We start from the raw sequence: 19,694 nt of genomic DNA on the forward strand, positions 1-19,694 counted from the left end.
GTGAGACTTAAAAAATACACAATTAAGAGGTCAGACATGACAGAGCGACAGCCCTCACAGCCACATTCCATATTACTGTATTACTCAGGGCAAATGTTCATGCTGGTCCGAGTGGGGGTGGTTGCTGGGAGTTGTAGTTTGTTTTGGTCAGCGGCTTCGGTTACCTCATACACTCCAGAGAAGATGGACATGATTTTACTCAGCACAGCAGCACAGATACTGGCAATGTGGACGAAGGGACCCTAGGAAGCTACGGGAGGGAGGAGGACAGAGTCAGTTCATACACTTGAGGTGTAGAAGTTACCCTTCTCCAGTCCCCACAGATCTAGCTCAGATTACCCTTCCCTTAAATCCTAATTCTTAACATTAGGGGGATAGAGAAAATACCAGACCTTGTATCAGTGGTGGGAAAATCTCCTGCCTACTCACAGAGATACAGAACACAGAGCGCAGAGGTAGACCCACCATACACAGGATCTGCATAGACATGGACAATTTGCTCTGACTTGAATTCTTATTAACTAGGGCACATTGTATCAGCAAAGATGAATCATGATATAATTGCTTTGTTTGACAGTTGACCAGCCTCCATTAAGAGACCATGTTGATGAGTTGAGTAAATTTGTTTCTGTCCCACAAGGAGGAGCAGAAAACACAACAGAAGATGATTTATTATACTGATCATGGGAGAGAAGGAGACAGAAAGGAGGAGAGGGGGAGAGGGCAGATACAGTAAGGGAGAAGGAGACAGAAAGGAGGAGAGGGGGAGGGCAGATACAGTAAGGGAGAAGGAGACAGAAAGGAGGAGAGGGGGAGGGCAGATAATACAGTAAGGGAGAAGGAGACAGAAAGGAGGAGAGGGGGAGGGCAGATATACAGTAAGGGAGAAGGAGACAGAAAGGAGGAGAGGGGGAGGGCAGATACAGTAAGGGAGAAGGAGACAGAAAAGGAGGAAGAGGGGGAGGGCAGATACCAGTAAGGGAGAAGGGAGACAGAAAGGAGGAGAGGGGGAGGGCAGATACAGTAAGGGAGAAGGAGACAGAAAGGAGGAGAGGGGGAGGGCAGATACAGTAAGGGAGAATGAGACAGAAAGGAGGAGAGGGGGAGGGCAGATACAGTAAGGGAGAAGGACACAGAAAGGAGGAGAGGGGGAGGGGCAGATACAGTAAGGAGAAGAAGGAGAGAAAGGAGGAGAGGGGGAGGGCAGATACAGTAAGGGAGGAAAGGAAGGAAAGAGAGGAAGGGAAGAGCAGAGAGATAAAAGGGTGAGATAATAGATACAGAGAGAGAGTTAGAGAAAGAGGTCAGAGAGAAAGAGGTCAGAGAGAGAGAAATAGGTCAGAGAGAGAGAAAGAGGTCAGAGAGAGAGAAAGAGGTCAGAGAGAGAGAAAGAGAGCGAGAGAGAAGAAGTGAGAGAGGGAGAGAGATAATACTAATATTGGAGGAGAGGTGGTAGGTCCACCTCTTTCCCCACGGGCATGCCACTGCCCAGGCCGGCGGTCAGCCCGATGACTTTGGCCACAAAGGCTTTAAGAGTTAGATACTCCTTCAACACCACCCCTCGCAGAATGGTCTTCAGCTCAGGAATACCAGAACCTACATGAGACAGAACAACAGAGTGTGTGAACGGTAGGTAGATCCTGGAAACAGAGCAGTTATATCCCACTTATGTACTTTTGGGCAACCGGGTGGGAGAAATAGATGGAGATAAGGAGAGCAACACTATGTTCAGTACCTACCTATGGCCTGAGGGGCGACTATGTTGCAGAAGAGGGAGGCGAACATGACAAGGACCATGGGGTAGACGACCCAGGCCAGGTACTGGATCAGGACATTCCCCCTCAGCTCCCCGTGCATCCACTTATACGCTGGGAGAGGGGAGAGGAGGAGGAGGAGGAGGAGGAGGAGGAGGAGGAGGAGGAGGAGGAGGAGGAGGAGGAGGAGGAGGAGGAGGAGGAGGAGGAGGAGGAAGGAGATTTGAGCAGTGGATTACAATCTTTAAAAAAAGGTTATATCTAGAACCTAAAACAGTTATTCGGCTGTTCTTATAGGAGAATCCAGGTAGAACCCTTTCCACAGAAAGTTGAAACCAAAAAGGGTTCTACCTGGAATCAGAAAGGGTTCTCCTATGGGGACAACCAAAGAACCCCTTTGAATCCTTTTTTCTGTGTGCAGCGCAGGGAAGAGCAGGGAAGAGTGAAGAGCAGGGAAGAGCAGGGAAGAGTGAAGAGCAGGGAAGAGCAGGGAAGAGTGAAGAGGAGGGAAGAGCAGGGAAGAGTGAAGAGCAGGGAAGAGCAGGGAAGAGCAGGGAAGAGCAGGGAAGAGTGAAGAGGAGGGAAGAGCAGGGAAGAGCAGGGAAGAGCAGGGAAGAGCAGGGAAGAGTGAAGAGGAGGGAAGAGCAGGGAAGAGCAGGGAAGAGTGAAGAGCAGGGAAGAGCAGGGAAGAGCAGGGAAGGGTGTAGAGCAGGGAAGAGCAGGGAAGAGTGTAGAGCAGGGAAGAGCAGGGAAGAGTGTAGAGCAGGGAAGAGCAGGGAAGAGCAGGGAAGAGTGTAGAGCAGGGAAGAGCAGGGAAGAGTGTAGAGCAGGGAAGAGCAGGGAAGAGTGTAGAACAGGGAAGAGCAGGGAAGAGTGTAGAGCAGGGAAGAGCAGGGAAGAGCAGGGAAGAGTGTAGAGCAGGGAAGAGCAGGGAAGAGTGTAGAGCAGGGAAGAGCAGGGAAGAGTGTAGAGCAGGGAAGAGCAGGGAAGAGCAGGGAAGAGTGTAGAGCAGGGAAGAGCAGGGAAGAGTGTAGAACAGGGAAGAGCAGGGAAGAGTGTTAGATCCAGATGCTTATAAGAAATGTCCCTACGTCCTCCGACGAATCATCAAATAGGCAATACAGGACTAAGATCGAAACCTACCACACTGGCTCTGACGCTCGTCGGATATGGCTGGGCTTGCAAACTATCACAGATTACAAAGGGAAACCCTGCCGAGAGCTGACCAGTGACGCAAGCCTACCAGACGGGCCCCTCCCAGGTGGTGAGGGTAGGCAACAACACATCTGCAATGCTTATCCTAAACACGGGGGCCCCTCAGGGGTGGTTGTTCAGTCCTCTCCTGTACTCCCTGCTCACCCATGACTTCGTGACCGCACATGACTCCAACACCCTCCTTAAGTTTCCCGACGACACGATGGTGGTAGGCCTGGACGATGAGACAACCTATAGGGAGGAGGTAAGAGACCTGGCAGAACAACCTCTCCCTCAATGTGGGCAAGACAAAGGACCTTATCATGGACTACAGAAAACGGAGGGCAGAACACGCACCCATTCACATCGACATCAGGAGCCTCAGGAGGCTGAAAAGATTTGGCATGGGCCCTCAGATCCTCAAAAGGTTCTACAGCTGCACCATTGGGGAGCATCTTGACTGGCTGCATCACCACTTGGTATGACAACTGCTTGGCATCTGACCCCAGAGCGCTACAGAGGGTAATGCATACGGCCCAGTACATCACTGGTGCAGAACTGCCTGCCATCCAGAACCTCTATACCAGGCGGTGTCAGAGGAAGGCCCCAAAGATTGTCAAAGACTTCAGCCACCAAGTCATAGTGTTCTCTCTGCTACTGCAAGGCAAGCGGTACCGGGATGCCAAGTCTGGGACCAAAAGGCTCCTGAACAGCTTCTAACCCGAAAGCCATAAGACTGCTGAACAGTTAATCAAATGTTTGCAGACTCACTAGACTCTACCCACACACTCACACATACTACACTGACACACCAACACACACACACGTTACATAAGCTCACACATACAAAACACACACACACACACACACACGCATATGTATGGCAACAGCTCGGCATCTGACCATAAGGCGCTATACAGGGTAGTAGGAACGGCCAAGTACATCACTAGGACCAAGCATCCTGACATCCAGGACCTACTGTATATAATAGGCGGTGTCAGAGGAAGGCCCACTAAATTGTCAGAGACTCCAGTCACCCAAGTTATAGCCTGTTTTCTCTGCTACCGCACGGCAAGCAGTACTGGAGCACCAAGTCTAGGACCAAAGGGCTCCTTAACAGCTTCTACCCCCAAGTTATAAGACTGCTGAACAATTAACCCCCCCCCCCCCCCCCATTTGTTTGTACACTGCTGCTACTTGCTGTTTATTATCTATGGATAGTCACTTCACCCCCACCTACATGTACAAAATCACCTCTAACCTTTACCCCCTGCACATTGACTCGGTACCGGTACCCCAGGTATATAGCCTCATTATTGTTATTTTCTTGTTTAGTTACTTTTAATTTAGTTTATTTGGTAAATATTTTCTTAGCTCTTCTTGAACTGCACTGCTGGTTAAAGGCTTGTAAGTAAGCATTTCACGGTAAAGTCTACACTTGTTGTATTCAGCACATGTGACAAATACAGTTTGATTTGATTTGATTTGACACCACACACATATAACACACACACACACACACACACACACACACACACACACACACACACACACACTCACACTCACACTCACACTCACACTCACACTCACACTCACACTCACACTCACACACATAGACACACTTTCATGCTGCTGCTACTCTGTTTATGATATATCCTGATTGCCTAGTGACTCTTACCCCTACCTACCTGTACATACAGTATTACCATGATGACCTCAACTACCTGGTGGCCCTGCACATTGACTTGGCACTGGAACTCGCGATTGTTCTCATTGTCTTCTTGTTTCCTTTTTTATTTAACAAATATGTGTCTTACTTTTTAACTCTGTTTTGTTGGTTAGGGGCTCGTAAGTAAGCATTAAAGTCTACACCTGTTTAATTCGGCGCATCTCACTAATAACATTTGATTTGACTTTATTTGACTTACCTAGGGGGTAGGGACAGGGAGTTGACTTGGAATTGGGTAGCAGGCCTAAATTGAGGTCAAATAGCTCATTATATTGATCATCAGTTTTTATCCTGTCTTGTATGGCCATCTAGTGAGGGTACCTGGCCTGCTACAGCCACAGTGGATTATGGGGACTGTAGTCATGTACCTTGTAAGCTCTTGGCACTGGTGTAGTCCATGCTCCAGCTGACCAGGGCCATAGTGAGGCCCAGCAGCACCAGGAAGATCCAGTCCTCCCCCAGCTTGGTCACGATGTACCGCTGTATACGAGCCACACAGTCTGGACCAACACAATAAGTTATATTACTGTATGTGTTTAGGCCTCAAAATAACTTTTACCGGGGGTTATTTACAGTGATGTAGCTAGAACTAGTCCTTGTCTCTCACCTTGGCATTTGGAGTAGGGGCGGGGCTTCTTTGTAGAGGAGGTGTGGCTGAGATATGACTCCATGGTGACGGGGTTGTGATGTCGTTGGCCACGCCCCCGTCTGGCATTGACCATGTTGTTTTCTCCTGTCTGTTTCCTCCATTGTCTCTCTGTCAGCAGCCGTGTGGCTTCCCGCCTGGCAAAGCTACCCAGTTGTTCCCTGTACTCCCCGTAGAGCTGGACAGAGCAAAGACTACATTACCCAGGAAGCATTGTTGAATCTACATTACATTAACCAGAAGGCCCAGCGGGTTCCCTCTACTCACCCATGGACATGGACAGAGCAGGATACTACATATAATTACCAAGAGCACCTCCTTGGATCGAGCAAAGACTATATAATATTACCCAGAAACCCTTGCAGTTTCCTGGACAGAGCAGACTTCATTACCCAGAAAGCCTTCTAGTTCTCTTCATTACCAAGAGGCTCCCTAGGACTTCTCCCCATAGAGCTGAATGCTGAGATCAAAGACGACATTACCCAGAACCCCTTGCAGTTTCCTGTACAGAGTAGACTTCATTGCCCAGAAAGCATTGCAGCTTTTCTTCACTACCAAGAGGCTCCCTGTAGGCCTTCTCCCCATAGAGCTGAACACTGAGATAAGAGATTACATTAGCAAGAAATACCAGAAATACCCAGGATGCAGTAGGGTTTTTTTCATGTGTTGCATTGTCTTGAATTTGAGATTAGGGAAGAAAGGCAGATGAGAGAGAGAGGAAGTGATTGGGAGTGGGAGGATCAGAGGAAATTAAAAGGGGGATCATAAATCGGAGCAGTAGAGAAAACTGGATCCGGCACAGTGGGATAGCTGGAGATAACGAGGTAGAGAGGGAATGTGCGGCGTGTCTGTAAGGGATACACACCAACCTGAATACCCTGCCGCAGGCCAGAAATAGACAAAACGGGCCAAGAGATCGGAAAAACCCCTCCCTGAGTGGAAGCTGGGCTGGACAGAAGCCAGGTTGCCAGAGGAAGAGATCCCAGGAAGACAGAACATTCCACACCTTCCTCTTCCAACACGCACGCTCGCATGCGCGCACACACACACACACACAGACACACACACACACACACACACACACACACACACACACACACACACACACACACAGGAGCTGCTCTGGGGTCAGCTTTCACCACCCCACTCCTAATTGACCTACACAGGCTATAAAACACACCTGGACCTGGACCTGTGCTTCAAAACAAGTTATGCTTACACCTACAGTATATCTGCATACCACTAAGTTGCAACGCATGAGTCTAAATCAGTGGAAGAACTAAATCACTGGCGCCAGACAGTCCTGTATCAGGTTCTCACAGGAGAGGAAAGCTGATGCAACCAACCAGGAGGCCCACGGACAAACATGTCAGATGATACCAGGGTTGTGGAGAAATCCAATTTCATTTGATAGGAGAATTTACATTGAATTAAATTCACATTTCAACAAGTTTGGACTGTTGGAATTAGAATTTAATTGGAATTGTAAAAACATGTAATCTTTAGAATTGAATTGGAATTCAATATTTGTACATTTCCCAGTTAATATTGAAAATTGACAGCATGATTTGTTTTAAATAATTTCAACTTGAATTTCTGTATTTCCAGTATAGCTAAGCTGTATGAACAGTGGCATCATGAAAGCCTGAAGGAATTATACTGAAATTGGAATTTGTGGAAATGTCTGGTGGAATATTAAATTGGACATTTACATCACTTTGGGATTGAGAAGAAATTGCATTTTGTTTGAATTCAAATTGGAATTTGTGGAATTGTCTGGTACAATATTGAATTGGGAAAATTAATTCTTGGAATTTACTTGAATTGTAATTGAGAATAATTTACATTTTCTTTGAATTCAAAGACTGACCTGGAATTAGATTGGAATTAGTGGAATTAACCGGAACCCTGGATAATACAGGTGCAACTGTTGTTCATTTCAAAATGGCTTTGTATATTTATGCAGAGTAAAATCATTAACGATGTGACACTCGAGTGATTTGTGTTTCACTGTTTACCCACCTCACGTGTGTTTGTAATCTGTTTCTAAATATCTTCATTCAAAGACTCAATCATGGACACTCTTACTGACAGTTGTGGCTGCTTTGTGTGATGTATTGTTGTCTCTACCTTCTTGACCTTTGTGCTGTTGACTGTGCCCAGTAATGTTTGTACCATGCTTTGTGCTGCTACCATGTTGTGTTGCTACCATGTTGTTGTCCTGTTGTGTTGTTACCATGCTGTGTTGTCATGTGTTGCTGCCTTGCTATGTTGTTGTCTTAGGTCTCTCTTTATGTAGTATTGTGGTGTCTCGCTTGTTGTGATGTGTGTTTTGTCCTATATTTAGATATATTTTTTTATATTTGTATGTATCCCAGGTCCGGTCCCCGCAGGAGGCCTTTTGCCTTTTGGTAGGCCGTCATTGTAAATAAGAATGTGTTCTTAACTGACTGCCTAGTTAAATAAAGGTTCAATAAAAAATAAATCAAACATTCTAGGGGCAATGTCTAGGCTACTTTGAGGGATGCATTTTTTGTGAACAATAAACGGTCAACAACAATAATGCTGAACTGCCTTGTGCAATGTTTCACCTTGGTTGAACCTCTCTTGACTCATTCCCCATAGTGACCCTTCCCTTTACCCTAATAGGGTGATGGAATTACAGGCTATAGTGAGGCTGGTGTTAAACACATCTAATGTTGCCAACTGTTCTAGAACACACCTCTTAAAAGTTATCTTGATGTTTTTAAAGTCCTATAGAAAATGTTACTGCAGGTGAGCAAACTATCTCTACGATCTGTTCATTCCTATTCAAAACAGCGCTGTATTATATCCAGAGGCTTATGAACTGCCATGCAACAAGCATGTCATTGTTTTCATTCTGACACACTGTAATAGCTGTACTAACAGTGGATCTATAATGAATTAAGATAAAAACCAGTAGAACACTGATGTCTTGCCAGGGCAAGTTGACTTGAATGTTCCCTCTCTTGAGGAAGCAATATACATTATACTGTATTGACCACATGAACATACAGTAAGTACACATATAAATGAAATTGTCCCAATACTTTTGGTCCCCTAAAACAAAGTTTTGTTCTTTTTACACGGTTCAGCGGGTATGATGAAAATACCCTCATATTAAAGCTGACCGTCTGCACATTAACCTGCTAGTCATTGTATCATTTCAAATCCAAAACAACAACAAAAATGTGTCACTGTTAGTTTTGGAGCTCACTGTATAACCCCTCAAAAGATACATACGCATTTAACAGCTTAAGATAAATATATAATGTTGTTGCATACAGTACCTTTTCTGGGTCTGCTTTCTTTGGCATTATTTAATGGGACTGTTCTCTCCCTGTCCTACAGTATTATATGTGACTGTAATACCAGGTCAACACTAAGCATTAACAACACAACACCATCAATCTGGGATGAACAAACAGGCAGGACTGGCAAAAATGAGAGGGGGAGACAGAGGGTGAGAGACAGACAGCATGATAGATCGAGAGATCAAAAGATAAGACACGGAATGAAAGAATGAATCATCCACAGGGAGAAAAGAGTATCTCTCTCTAGAGAAAGAAAGAGATAGAAAAAGAAAGAGAGACAGCGTGAGAGACTCTGAGACCTGTGATACATCTATTACTGAGAGCCTATCACTCTTCATCTGTCAGCCTGTGTTGGTCCTGTGTCACTGTGTGACCCTGTGTGTGGAGTCATACACTGTACACTCCACTCAATACACTGATAACACATTCACTACTATTCCACACACATACTCACCATGCCAAAGGACTCAATATGCACAGAGCATATTTATATTGAAATACATACAAGTGGTATCAGAGAAACACTCACTTCAAAACCAACCTGATGTGGGAGTTGTAAGGGCCTCTATGTACCTCAACTAGAAGATTAACAGTTAATCATCATGTCCATCAGTAACAACACTGAACGGAAGGAAGAGAGGAGGTATAGAACCGCTTAGAATGAACAAGCAAGAAACTTTCGATTACTTTAGGGAGGGTAGAGCTGGAGAGAGGGAAAGAGAAATAGATAGAGAGAGAGAGAAAGAGAGGGGTCGCGAGAGACTCGGAGAGAGAGAGGGGGGTGTAGAGAGAGAGAGAGAGAGAGAGAGAGAGAGAGAGAGAGAGAGAGAGAGAGAGAGAGAGAGAGAGAGAGAGAGAGAGAGAGAAAGAAAGAAGGGTGGAGAGAGAATCAGGGAGAGAGTGAGAGGGGTAAAGATAGAGAGAGAGAGAGAGAGAGAGAGAGAGAGAGAAAGAGAGAGAGAGAGAGAGAAAGAGAGAGAGAGAGACGGGGGTAGAGAGAGACTCAGCGTGAGGGAGAGAGAGAGAGAGACAGGGGGTAGAGAGAGACTCAGCGTGTGAGAGAGAGAGAGAGGGGGGGGGTAGAGAGAGAGACTTAGGGAGAGAGAGAGACTTAGGGAGAGAGAGAGGGGTGTAGAGAGAAACTCAGGGAGAGAGAGAGAGATAGAGACTTAGGGAGAGAGAGAGGGGTGTAGAGAGAAACTCAGGGAGAGAGAGAAAGAGAGAGGGGGTAGAAAGAGACAGAGAGAGAGAGAGAGAAAGACAGACAGAGAGAGTGAGAGCTGCTAACAGATTCAGAGAGTGAAGGGCAGGGTGACATTCAGAGTTAATTAAAAAATACTAATAACCAAAGATTCCTGGGTCCCTGGTGAGTGTGTGTCTGTGTGGTTCCCCATGTCCTAATATCTGTGTCTGTCCGTCAGTGACTGGGTCAGATTATATTATTAACCTTGTGTCCCAAGACAGGGCTATATTGTCAGGGCTGACCACACACACATGCGCGCGCATGCACACACGCACGCACGCACGCACACACACACACACACACACACACGCATGCACACACACGCATGCACACACTTTCTCTCACACACACACACATGCACACACAGGTCATCTATAATACCAATAACAACACTCCCATAACAATTTAGAGCATCCAAGTAAACCCTAACAAACAATCTATAAAGGTAAAACCACACTGTTTTAGGACATCCCCTATAAGGGTAAAACCACACTGTTTTAGGACATCCCCTATAAGGGTAAAACCACACTGTTTTAGGACTTCCCCTATAAGGGTAAAACCACACTGTTTTAGGACATCCCCTATAAGGGTAAAACCACACTGTTTTAGGACATCCCCTATAAGGGTAAAACCACACTGTTTTAGGACATCCCCTATAAGGGTAAAACCACACTGTTTTATGACATCCCCTATAAGGGTAAAACCACACTGTTTTAGGACATCCCCTATAAGGGTAAAACCACACTGTTTTAGGACATCCCCTATAAGGGTAAAACCACACTGTTTTATGACATCCCCTATAAGGGTAAAACCACACTGTTTTAGGACATCCCCTATAAGGGTAAAACCACACTGTTTTAGGACATCCCCTATAAGGGTAAAACCACACTGTTTTAGGACATCCCCTATAAGTGTAAAACCACACTGTTTTAGGACATCCCCTATAAAGGTAAAACCACACTGTTTTAGGACATCCCCTATAAGGGTAAAACCACACTGTTTTAGGACATCCCCTATAAGGGTAAAACCACACTGTTTTAGGACATCCCCTATACGGGTAAAACCACACTGTTTTAGGACATCCCCTATAAGTGTAAAACCACACTGTTTTAGGACATCCCCTATAAGGGTAAAACCACACTGTTTTAGGACATCCCCATAAGGATAACCACACTGTTTTAGGACATCCCCTATAGGGGTAAAACCACACTGTTTTAGGACATCCCCTATAAGGGTAAAACCACACTGTTTTAGGACTTCCCCTATAAGGGTAAAACCACACCGTTTTAGGACATCCCCTATAAGGGTAAAACCACACTGTTTTATGACATCCCCTATAAGGGTAAAACCACACTGTTTTATGACATCCCCTATAAGGGTAAAACCACACTGTTTTAGGACTTCCCCTATAAGGGTAAAACCACACCATTTTAGGACATCCCCTATAAGGGTAAAACCACACTGTTTTAGGACATCCCCTATACGGGTAAAACCACACTGTTTTATGACATCCCCTATACGGGTAAAACCACACTGTTTTATGACATCCCCTATAAGGGTAAAACCACACTGTTTTAGGACTTCCCCTATAAGGGTAAAACCACACCATTTTAGGACATCCCCTATAAGGGTAAAACCACACTGTTTTAGGACATCCCCTATACGGGTAAAACCACACTGTTTTATGACATCCCCTATACGGGTAAAACCACACTGTTTTATGACATCCCCTATAAGGGTAAAACCACACTGTTTTATGACATCCCCTATAAGGGTAAAACCACACCGTTTTAGGACATCCCCTATAAGGGTAAAACCACACTGTTTTAGGACTTCCCCTATAAGGGTAAAACCACACCGTTTTAGGACATCCCCTATAAGGGTAAAACCACACTGTTTTAGGACTTCCCCTATAAGGGTAAAACCACACCGTTTTAGGACATCCCCTATAAGGGTAAAACCACACTGTTTTAGGACATCCCCTATAAGGGTAAAACCACACTGTTTTAGGACATCCCCTATAAGGGTAAAACCACACCGTTTTAGGACTTCCCCTATAAGGGTAAAACCACACCGTTTTAGGACATCCCCTATAAGGGTAAAACCACACTGTTTTAGGACTTCCCCTATAAGGGTAAAACCACACCGTTTTAGGACATCCCCTATACGGGTAAAACCACACTGTTTTATGACATCCCCTATACGGGTAAAACCACACTGTTTTATGACATCACCAAGAGTCAATGTTTCATGCACAATAGTTTAAAGATAATATTCCAAACTCTGTGCAATATCTCTTCACACATATCGTAAACACAATGTACATGTTTTCTTTAGTTGATTGACTGCAATATTAATTTCCTTAAGACATTGATATGTCAAGCAGTTTAAATTGAGAACATAACATTTTTTGAGAACACAAAATTGAGACCACTTGGCCACATGTAAATGAATATGTAACATTCTAACATAAACCATGTCAACATGACCTCTCAATCATTTGCAATTATGTGATGTTATAACATAATAAAGAAACATAAATATTACTAGTAAAATATCAATAAAGGTCTTACCAGAATCTGGTCTAAATTCAGACCTGTCTCAAAAGTGTTGATACGCTCCTGCATCTTCCCTCCTCTCTTTTCAGGTGCTGTGTGATGTCACTCTGTCCTTCCTCTCTCTAATATACATTGTATATAACCTCTATCTGGGTGTCACATCTGTCCTTTCTGTCCTTTAAAACATCCCTGTAAGAGTGACTGTACCTGCCTTGTTTTTGTCCAAGGGGAGGTAGTACAGTATCGTCCTCAATGACTTACAGGTATGGTCAATTAAGTACAACACACACACACAGACAGACAGACAGACAGACAGACAGACAGACAGACAGACAGACAGACAGACAGACAGACAGACAGACAGACAGACAGACAGACAGACAGACAGACAGACAGACAGACAGACAGACAGACAGACAGACAGACAGACAGACAGACAGACAGACAGACAGACAGACAGACAGATAGACAGATAGACACACACACACACAGTCTTGTTTAACTGGCCTTGTGAGGACACACAATTCAGTCCCATTCAAAATCCAATTTTCCCTAACCATTAACCCTAACCCTAAACCTAAACCTAACCCTAGCTCCTAACCCTAAACTAAACCTAGCTCCTAACACTAACCCTAAACCTAATTCTAACCCTAACAGTAATTCTATCCTTAGCCCTAAACCCCCTAGATATAGCATTTGACCTTGTGGGGGCTAACAAAATGAGTTGACAATAGGTTGTCAACAGCTATTCATTCTCCTAGGTCTATTCCCTATAAGCCAGTCGGCCAGTCAGCCAGTCAGTCTAGGAGACTCCAGCTATCCAGTCCAATATTATAAAACGAACTAAGGACACCTTGCAGGGCATGAATGGAAGTAACCAACAATGCAGCTCAAAAATAGAGTTAAAAAAATATTTACCAAATAAACTAAAGTTTAAAAAAATCGAATCAACCAAAAAGTAACTCAATACATTTTCATAGCAATAACGAGACTATATACAAGGGGTACCAGTACCGAGTCAATGTGCAGGGTACAGGTTAGTCCAGATAATGTGTAAAGTGCATAGATAATTAACAGCGTGTAGTGTAAAAACAAAGGGTGGGGTGTAAATAGTCCGGTGGCTATTTGATTAGTTGTTCAGAGTCTTTTGGACCTAGACGTGGAGCTCGGTACTGCTTGCCATGCGGTAGCAGAAGAAACAGTCTATGACTTGGGTGACTGGAGCCTTTGACCATTTTTAGGGCCTTCCTCTGACACTGCCTTGTATTGAGGTCCTGGATATCAGGAAGCTTGGCCCCAGTGATGTACTGGGCCATACTGGGTGGCAGGGTAGCCTAGCGGTTAGAGCATTGGACTAGTAACTGAAAGGTTGCCAGATTGAATCCCTGAGCTGACAAGGTAAAAATCTGTTGGTCTGCCCCTGAACAAGACAGTTAACCCACTGTTCCTAGGCCGTCATTGATAATAAGAATTTGTTCTTAACTGACTTGCCTAGTTAAATAAAGGTTTAAAAAAGTATGCACTACCCTCTGTTGTGCCTTACAGTCAGATGTTGAGCAGTTGCCATACTAGGCGGTGATGCTCTTGATGGTGCAGCTATAGAACATTTTGAGGAGCTGGGGACCCAAATCTTTTCAGTCTCCTGAGGGGGAAATAGTGTTGTCGTGACCTCTTCACAACTGTCTTGGTGGGATTGGACCATGATAGTTTGATGGTGATGTGGACACCAAGGAACTTGAAGCTCTCAACCCGCTCCACTTTAGTACCGTCAATCCTATAGTCCACGATCAGCTCATTTGTCTTGCTTACATTGAGTGAGAGATTGTTGTCCTGGCACCACAGTACCAGGTCTCTGATCTCCTCCCTATAGGCTGTTTCATCGTTGTCGTGATCAAGCCTACCACTGTTGTGTCGTCAGCATACTCAATGATGGTGTTGGAGTCGTGCTTGGCCATGCAGTCGTGAGTGAACAGGGAGTACAGGACGGGACTAAGTACACACGCCTGAGGGGCCCCAGTGTTGAGGATCAGCGTGGCAAATGTGTTGTTGCCTACCCTTACCACCTGGGGGCAGCCCGTCAGGAAGTCCAGGATCCAGTGGTAGGTGTTTAGTCCCAGGGTCCTTGGCTCAGTGATGAGCTTTTTGGGCACTATGGTGTTGAATGCTGAGCTGTAGTCAATTAACAGCATTCTCACATAGGTGTTCCTTTTCTCCAGTTGGGAAAGGACAGTGTGGAGTGCGATTGAGATTGCGTCATCTGTGGATCTGTTGGGGGGTATGTGAATTAGGTGGGTCTAGGGATTCTGGTATAATGGTGTTGATGTGAGCCATGACCAGCCTTTCAAAGCACTTCATGGCAACCGACGTGAGTGCTACGTGGTGGTAATCATTTCGGCAGGTTACCTTCGCTTTCTTGTGCACAGGGACTATGGTGTTCTGTTTGTGAATGTTGACCTGTTTAATGGTCTTGCTCACATCGGCTACGGAGAGCGTGATCACACAGTCGTCCGGAACAGCTGGTGCTCTCATGCATGCTTCCTTATTGCTTGCCTTGAAGCGAGCATAAAAGGCATTTAGCTCGGCTGGAAGGCTCGCGTCCCTGGGAAGTTCGCTGCTGGGTTTCCCTTTGTAGTCAGTAATAGTTTTCAAGCCCTGCCACATCAGACAAGTATCAGAGCCGGTGTAGTAGGATTCAATCTTAGTCCTGTATTGATGCTTTACCTTTTTGATGGTTCGTCTGAGGGCATAGCAGGATTTCTTAGAGCCCGGATTAGTGTCCTGCTCCTTGAAAGCGGCAGCTCTAGCCTTTAGCTAAGTGCGGATGTTGCCGGTAATCCATGGCTTCTGGTTGGGAAATTGTTGATACATTGTCAATACACTTATTGATGAAGCCGGTGACTGTGGTGGTATACTCCTCAATGCCATTGGATGAATCCTGGGAACATATTCCAGTCTGTGCTAGCAAAACAGTCCTGTGGCATAGCATCCACGTCATTTGACCACTTCCGTATTGAGTGAGTCATTGGTATTTCTATTTCCTGCTTTAGGTTTTGCTTGTAAGCTGGAAACAGGGGGATAGAATTATATTCAGATTTGCCAAATGGAGGGCGAGGGAGAGCTTTGTATGCGTCTCTGCGTGCGGAGTAAAGGTGGTCTAGAGTTTTTTCCCTCTGGTTGCACATGTGACATGCTGGTAGAAATGAGGGAAAATGGATTTAAGTTTCCCTGCATTAAAGTCTCCGGCTACTAGCAGCGCCGCTTCTGGATGAGCCTTTTCTTGTGTGCTTATGGCCTTATACAGCAGGTTGAGTACGGTCTTAGTGACAGCATCGGTCTGTGGTGGTAAATAGACGGCTACAAATAATATAGATGAGAACTCTCTTGGTAGATAATGTGGTCTACAGCTTATCATGAGGAATTCTACCTCAAGCGAGAAATACCGCAAGACATTTTTAATATTAGACATCGCGAACCAGCAGTTATTGGCAAATGGACACACACCCCCACCCTTCGTTTTAACAGACGTAGCTGCTCTGTCCTGCCGAAACACGGACAAGTCAGCCAGCTGTATATTATCTGTGTCGTCGTTCAGCCAGGTCTCTGTAAAACATAATATTTGATTTAGGAGACTCATTTGTGACTGACAGTACTGGAAATATAATATATGCATGCAAAGGTACAAGGTAAAGTACCGTACACACCTATTGGGACGTTTTTATTTTATTTAACCAGGCAAGTCAGTTAAGAACAAATGATTATTTACAATGGTTGCCTAGGAACAGTGGGATAACTACCTTGTTCAGGGGCAGAACAACAGATTTTTATCTTGTCAGCTCAGGGATTCGATCTTTTGGTTACTGGCCCAACACTCTAACCACTAGGCCCTATCCTCTCCATCTCTCAAAACAATCTCACCCATTCCCCCTCCTCCCTTTCACCCCCCCAAACTTTCCCTCTCACCACCCCTCAACCCTGTCTCCCCCTTAACCCTCGCCTGCTGGGGTGAAACCCAACTCTGGGTTAAATTTAGGGCCAGTGTGACTCAATGCTCACTGAGACACTTCTCCGCAAATCTCTCTCTCTCTCTCTCACTCACTCACTCACTCACTCACTCACTCACTCACTCACTCCAAGCCGTTGCATATCATTAACAACTGTTATTGAACAATAGTAACCATATATACAGTAATTAAATTGGACCCTTTAGTACAGATAGTTATATAGTATTTACCTAGATATTGCATTTTATTTAACCATGGTGAAAAAGCCAAAACAGGTAACCAAAGCATTCCAAATGTCAGATGGATCTTCTCACCCATGATGTGATGTCTCTATACCAGGCTTCTCAAACTATAGCCTACTGACTGACTATAGTCTACTGACCCAGACAATAGCCTACTGACCCAGACTATAGCCTACTGACCCAGACCATAGTCTACTGACCCAGACCATAGTCTACTGACCCAGACTATAGCCTACTGACTGACTATAGACTACTGACCCAGACTATAGCCCACTGACCCAGACTATAGCCCACTGACCCAGACTATAGCCTACTGACCCAGACCATAGTCTACTGACCCAGACTATAGGCTACTGACTGACTATTCAGACTGATGTTGTTGTGTTAATGGAGCCGAACATTAAGTGATTTACTTCCAGGTCACACAGCTGTCTTGACCCCTGGCCTGGCTGAGAGAGGTTGTGACCTCTGGAGCTGGGGCTGTGCTGACAGACACATACCAACAGAAAGACACTGTCTGTGTCTCTGTGTGTGTACAGAGAACAGCTCAAAATGCGCAAACAGCGCAAACTGGCTCTAACCAGAACAGAAAGGGGAGTGGGAGGCCCCGGTGTACAAATGAGCAAGAGGACAAGTACATTAGAGTGTCAATTTTGAGAAACAGATGCCTCACAAGTCCTCAACTGGCAGCTTCATTAAATAGTACCTGCAAAACACCAGTCTCAATGTCAACAGTGAAGAGGCGACTCCAGGATGCTGGCCAGGTGAGGACTTGTGAGGTGTCTGTTTCTGTGAAGGGAGTAGTACACAGCGTTGTACGAGATCTTCAGTTTTTTTGGCAATTTCTTAAATGGAATAGCCTTCATTTCTCAGAACAAGAATAGAGTTTCAGAAGAAAGTTTGTTTCTGACCATTTTGAGCCTGTAATCGAAACCCATAAATGCTGATGCTCCAGATACTCAACTACTCTAAAGAAGGCCAGTTTTATTGCTTCTTTAGTCAGAACAACAGTTTAACAGCTGTGCTAACATAATTGCTAAATAGTTTTCTAATGATTAATTAGCCTTTTAAAATGATAAACTTGGATTAGCTAACACAACGTGCCATTGGAACACAGAAGTGATGGTTGCTGATAGTGGGCCTCTGTACGCCTATGTAGATATTTCATAAAAAATCAGCCAGTTTCAGCTACAATAGTCATCTACAACATCAACAATATCTACACTGTATTTGTGATCAATTTGATGTTATTTTAATGGACAAAAACATTTTTGCTTTTATTTCAAAAACAAGGAAATGTCTAAGTGACCACAAACCTTTGAATGGTAGTTTATGTGTGTGTGTGTGTGTGTGTGTGTGTGTGTGTGTGTGTGTGTGTGTGTGTGTGTGTGTGTGTGTGTGTGTGTGTGTGTGTGTGTGTGTGTGTGTGTGTGTGTGTGTGTGTGTGTGTGTGTGTGTGTGTGTGTGCATTTGTGACCTTGAAGTGAAAACCTGTATAGATAATCTGCTCCTCTTACAACATGGGACACACCTCACTACATAAGCCCAGTCCACCATCCTCAGAAGGTGTTTAGCTATCTTACTTAAAAATCTTGTAGGAAATTATCCCCGGCCATGCCAAGGTATTGAATAAATAAACAGTATTAAGATAGTGTACCAGTTTCAACAGCTCCACACACCCTTCTCCCACTTTTCTCTCCCCCTCTGTAACCCACCATAGTGATCAACACACACACACACACACACTCTCTCTCACAGACACACACACACAGCCCCATCATAGTGATCATCCCTGTGTGATAGACATGGGTACCTCCAGTGGGGGGATATTAAGCCTGTAAATAGTGTGACTAATTTAGATGTCTTATTTTTATCTGACCTCTGGTCCCATAGACACTCTGCTATGGCCAGGGATTAAGGATTTGCCTTGGGCAAGAGGCCACCACGTCTCTGCAACCTCCAAGACAGAGAGAGGGAGGAGAAGAGGGAGAGGGGAAAGACACAGGAGAGAAGAAGAGGGGGACAGAGGAAGGAGAGGGGCCTCCTTGGGTAGACCTCAACTCTATCCTAGCACCTCTAAGGGAAAGAAAGAGAGAAGAGGAGAGGAAAGAGAGGAAGAGCAGAGAGAGAAAGAGAGGGAGAAGAGGGGGAATTGAGGCAGCTTTAGGCAGCTTTCCAACCATTCAGCCATTACAATGAGCCCGTCCTCCTATAGCTCCTGCCACCAGCCTCCACTGATGAGGATTTAAAATGATGAAGCTGAGGAGAAGGTGACATGACCATAGAAATACAATGAATAGAATGGGCTTGGAACCTCTAACCCTGGAAATGAGACTGGTAAACTCATGTGTACACTCCCAATGCCTGCCTGGTACTGTGATGCAATCATTTCCATGGTAATGTAGAATGCTCATTCAAAGGATGCTAAGTGATGCTGCTCATTTGAAGCATTTTTTGAAATGTCAGTTGAATTGATTCAATAATTCACAGCACAGATTGATGGGTACACTTTCTGCTTTGCTCTTATGGGTATACTCAAAATGGCTGCGAGTCCACCCATTTTGTCATCATTGACTTGAATGGGGACACCTGTTCTATTCATAATTATTCTATGGACATAACTTCATCCTTCCACGTGTTCACAGGGAAGTGATGCTGTATAAATACATTGAACCTGTCTGCTCACATTTCCTGCTATAGGAATATCTATTTATATCCATGAAAACAGTGATAGCTTTACAAGACTGAAGTCTTAGGAGCATTCTGACCACCATACCAGAGATGGATATCAATTAGAGGGATCTTAACTTTTCCCATACACTGAGTATAAAAAACATTAAGAACACTCTGCAGTTTCCTGAAGTCCACGATCAGCTCATTAATTTTGTTGACGTTGAGGGAGAGATTGTTTTATTGGCACCACACCGTCAGGGCCCTCACCTCCTCCCTGTAGGCTGCCTCATCATTATTGGTAATCAGCCCTACTACTGTT

General features: G+C 44.8%; 1 protein-coding gene across 1 annotated transcript in view; it reads right to left on the bottom strand.

Annotated features, from left to right (window-relative positions):
* The window catches only part of clcn1b (chloride channel, voltage-sensitive 1b), a 57,607-nt gene that overhangs the window by 27,890 nt on the left and 10,023 nt on the right, over positions 1 to 19,694 (bottom strand). The window contains exons 2-6 of the mRNA XM_031838107.1: positions 5,285 to 5,501; positions 5,046 to 5,177; positions 1,740 to 1,868; positions 1,463 to 1,596; positions 165 to 242 (exon numbers count right to left, since the gene is read on the bottom strand). Coding sequence (XP_031693967.1) covers positions 165 to 242; positions 1,463 to 1,596; positions 1,740 to 1,868; positions 5,046 to 5,177; positions 5,285 to 5,501 — 690 coding nt within the window. The remainder of the gene's footprint in view (positions 1 to 164; positions 243 to 1,462; positions 1,597 to 1,739; positions 1,869 to 5,045; positions 5,178 to 5,284; positions 5,502 to 19,694) is intronic.

The sequence above is a fragment of the Oncorhynchus kisutch genome, linkage group LG13 (assembly GCF_002021735.2).
Source record: "Oncorhynchus kisutch isolate 150728-3 linkage group LG13, Okis_V2, whole genome shotgun sequence".
Classification (NCBI taxonomy): Eukaryota; Metazoa; Chordata; class Actinopteri; order Salmoniformes; family Salmonidae; genus Oncorhynchus; species Oncorhynchus kisutch.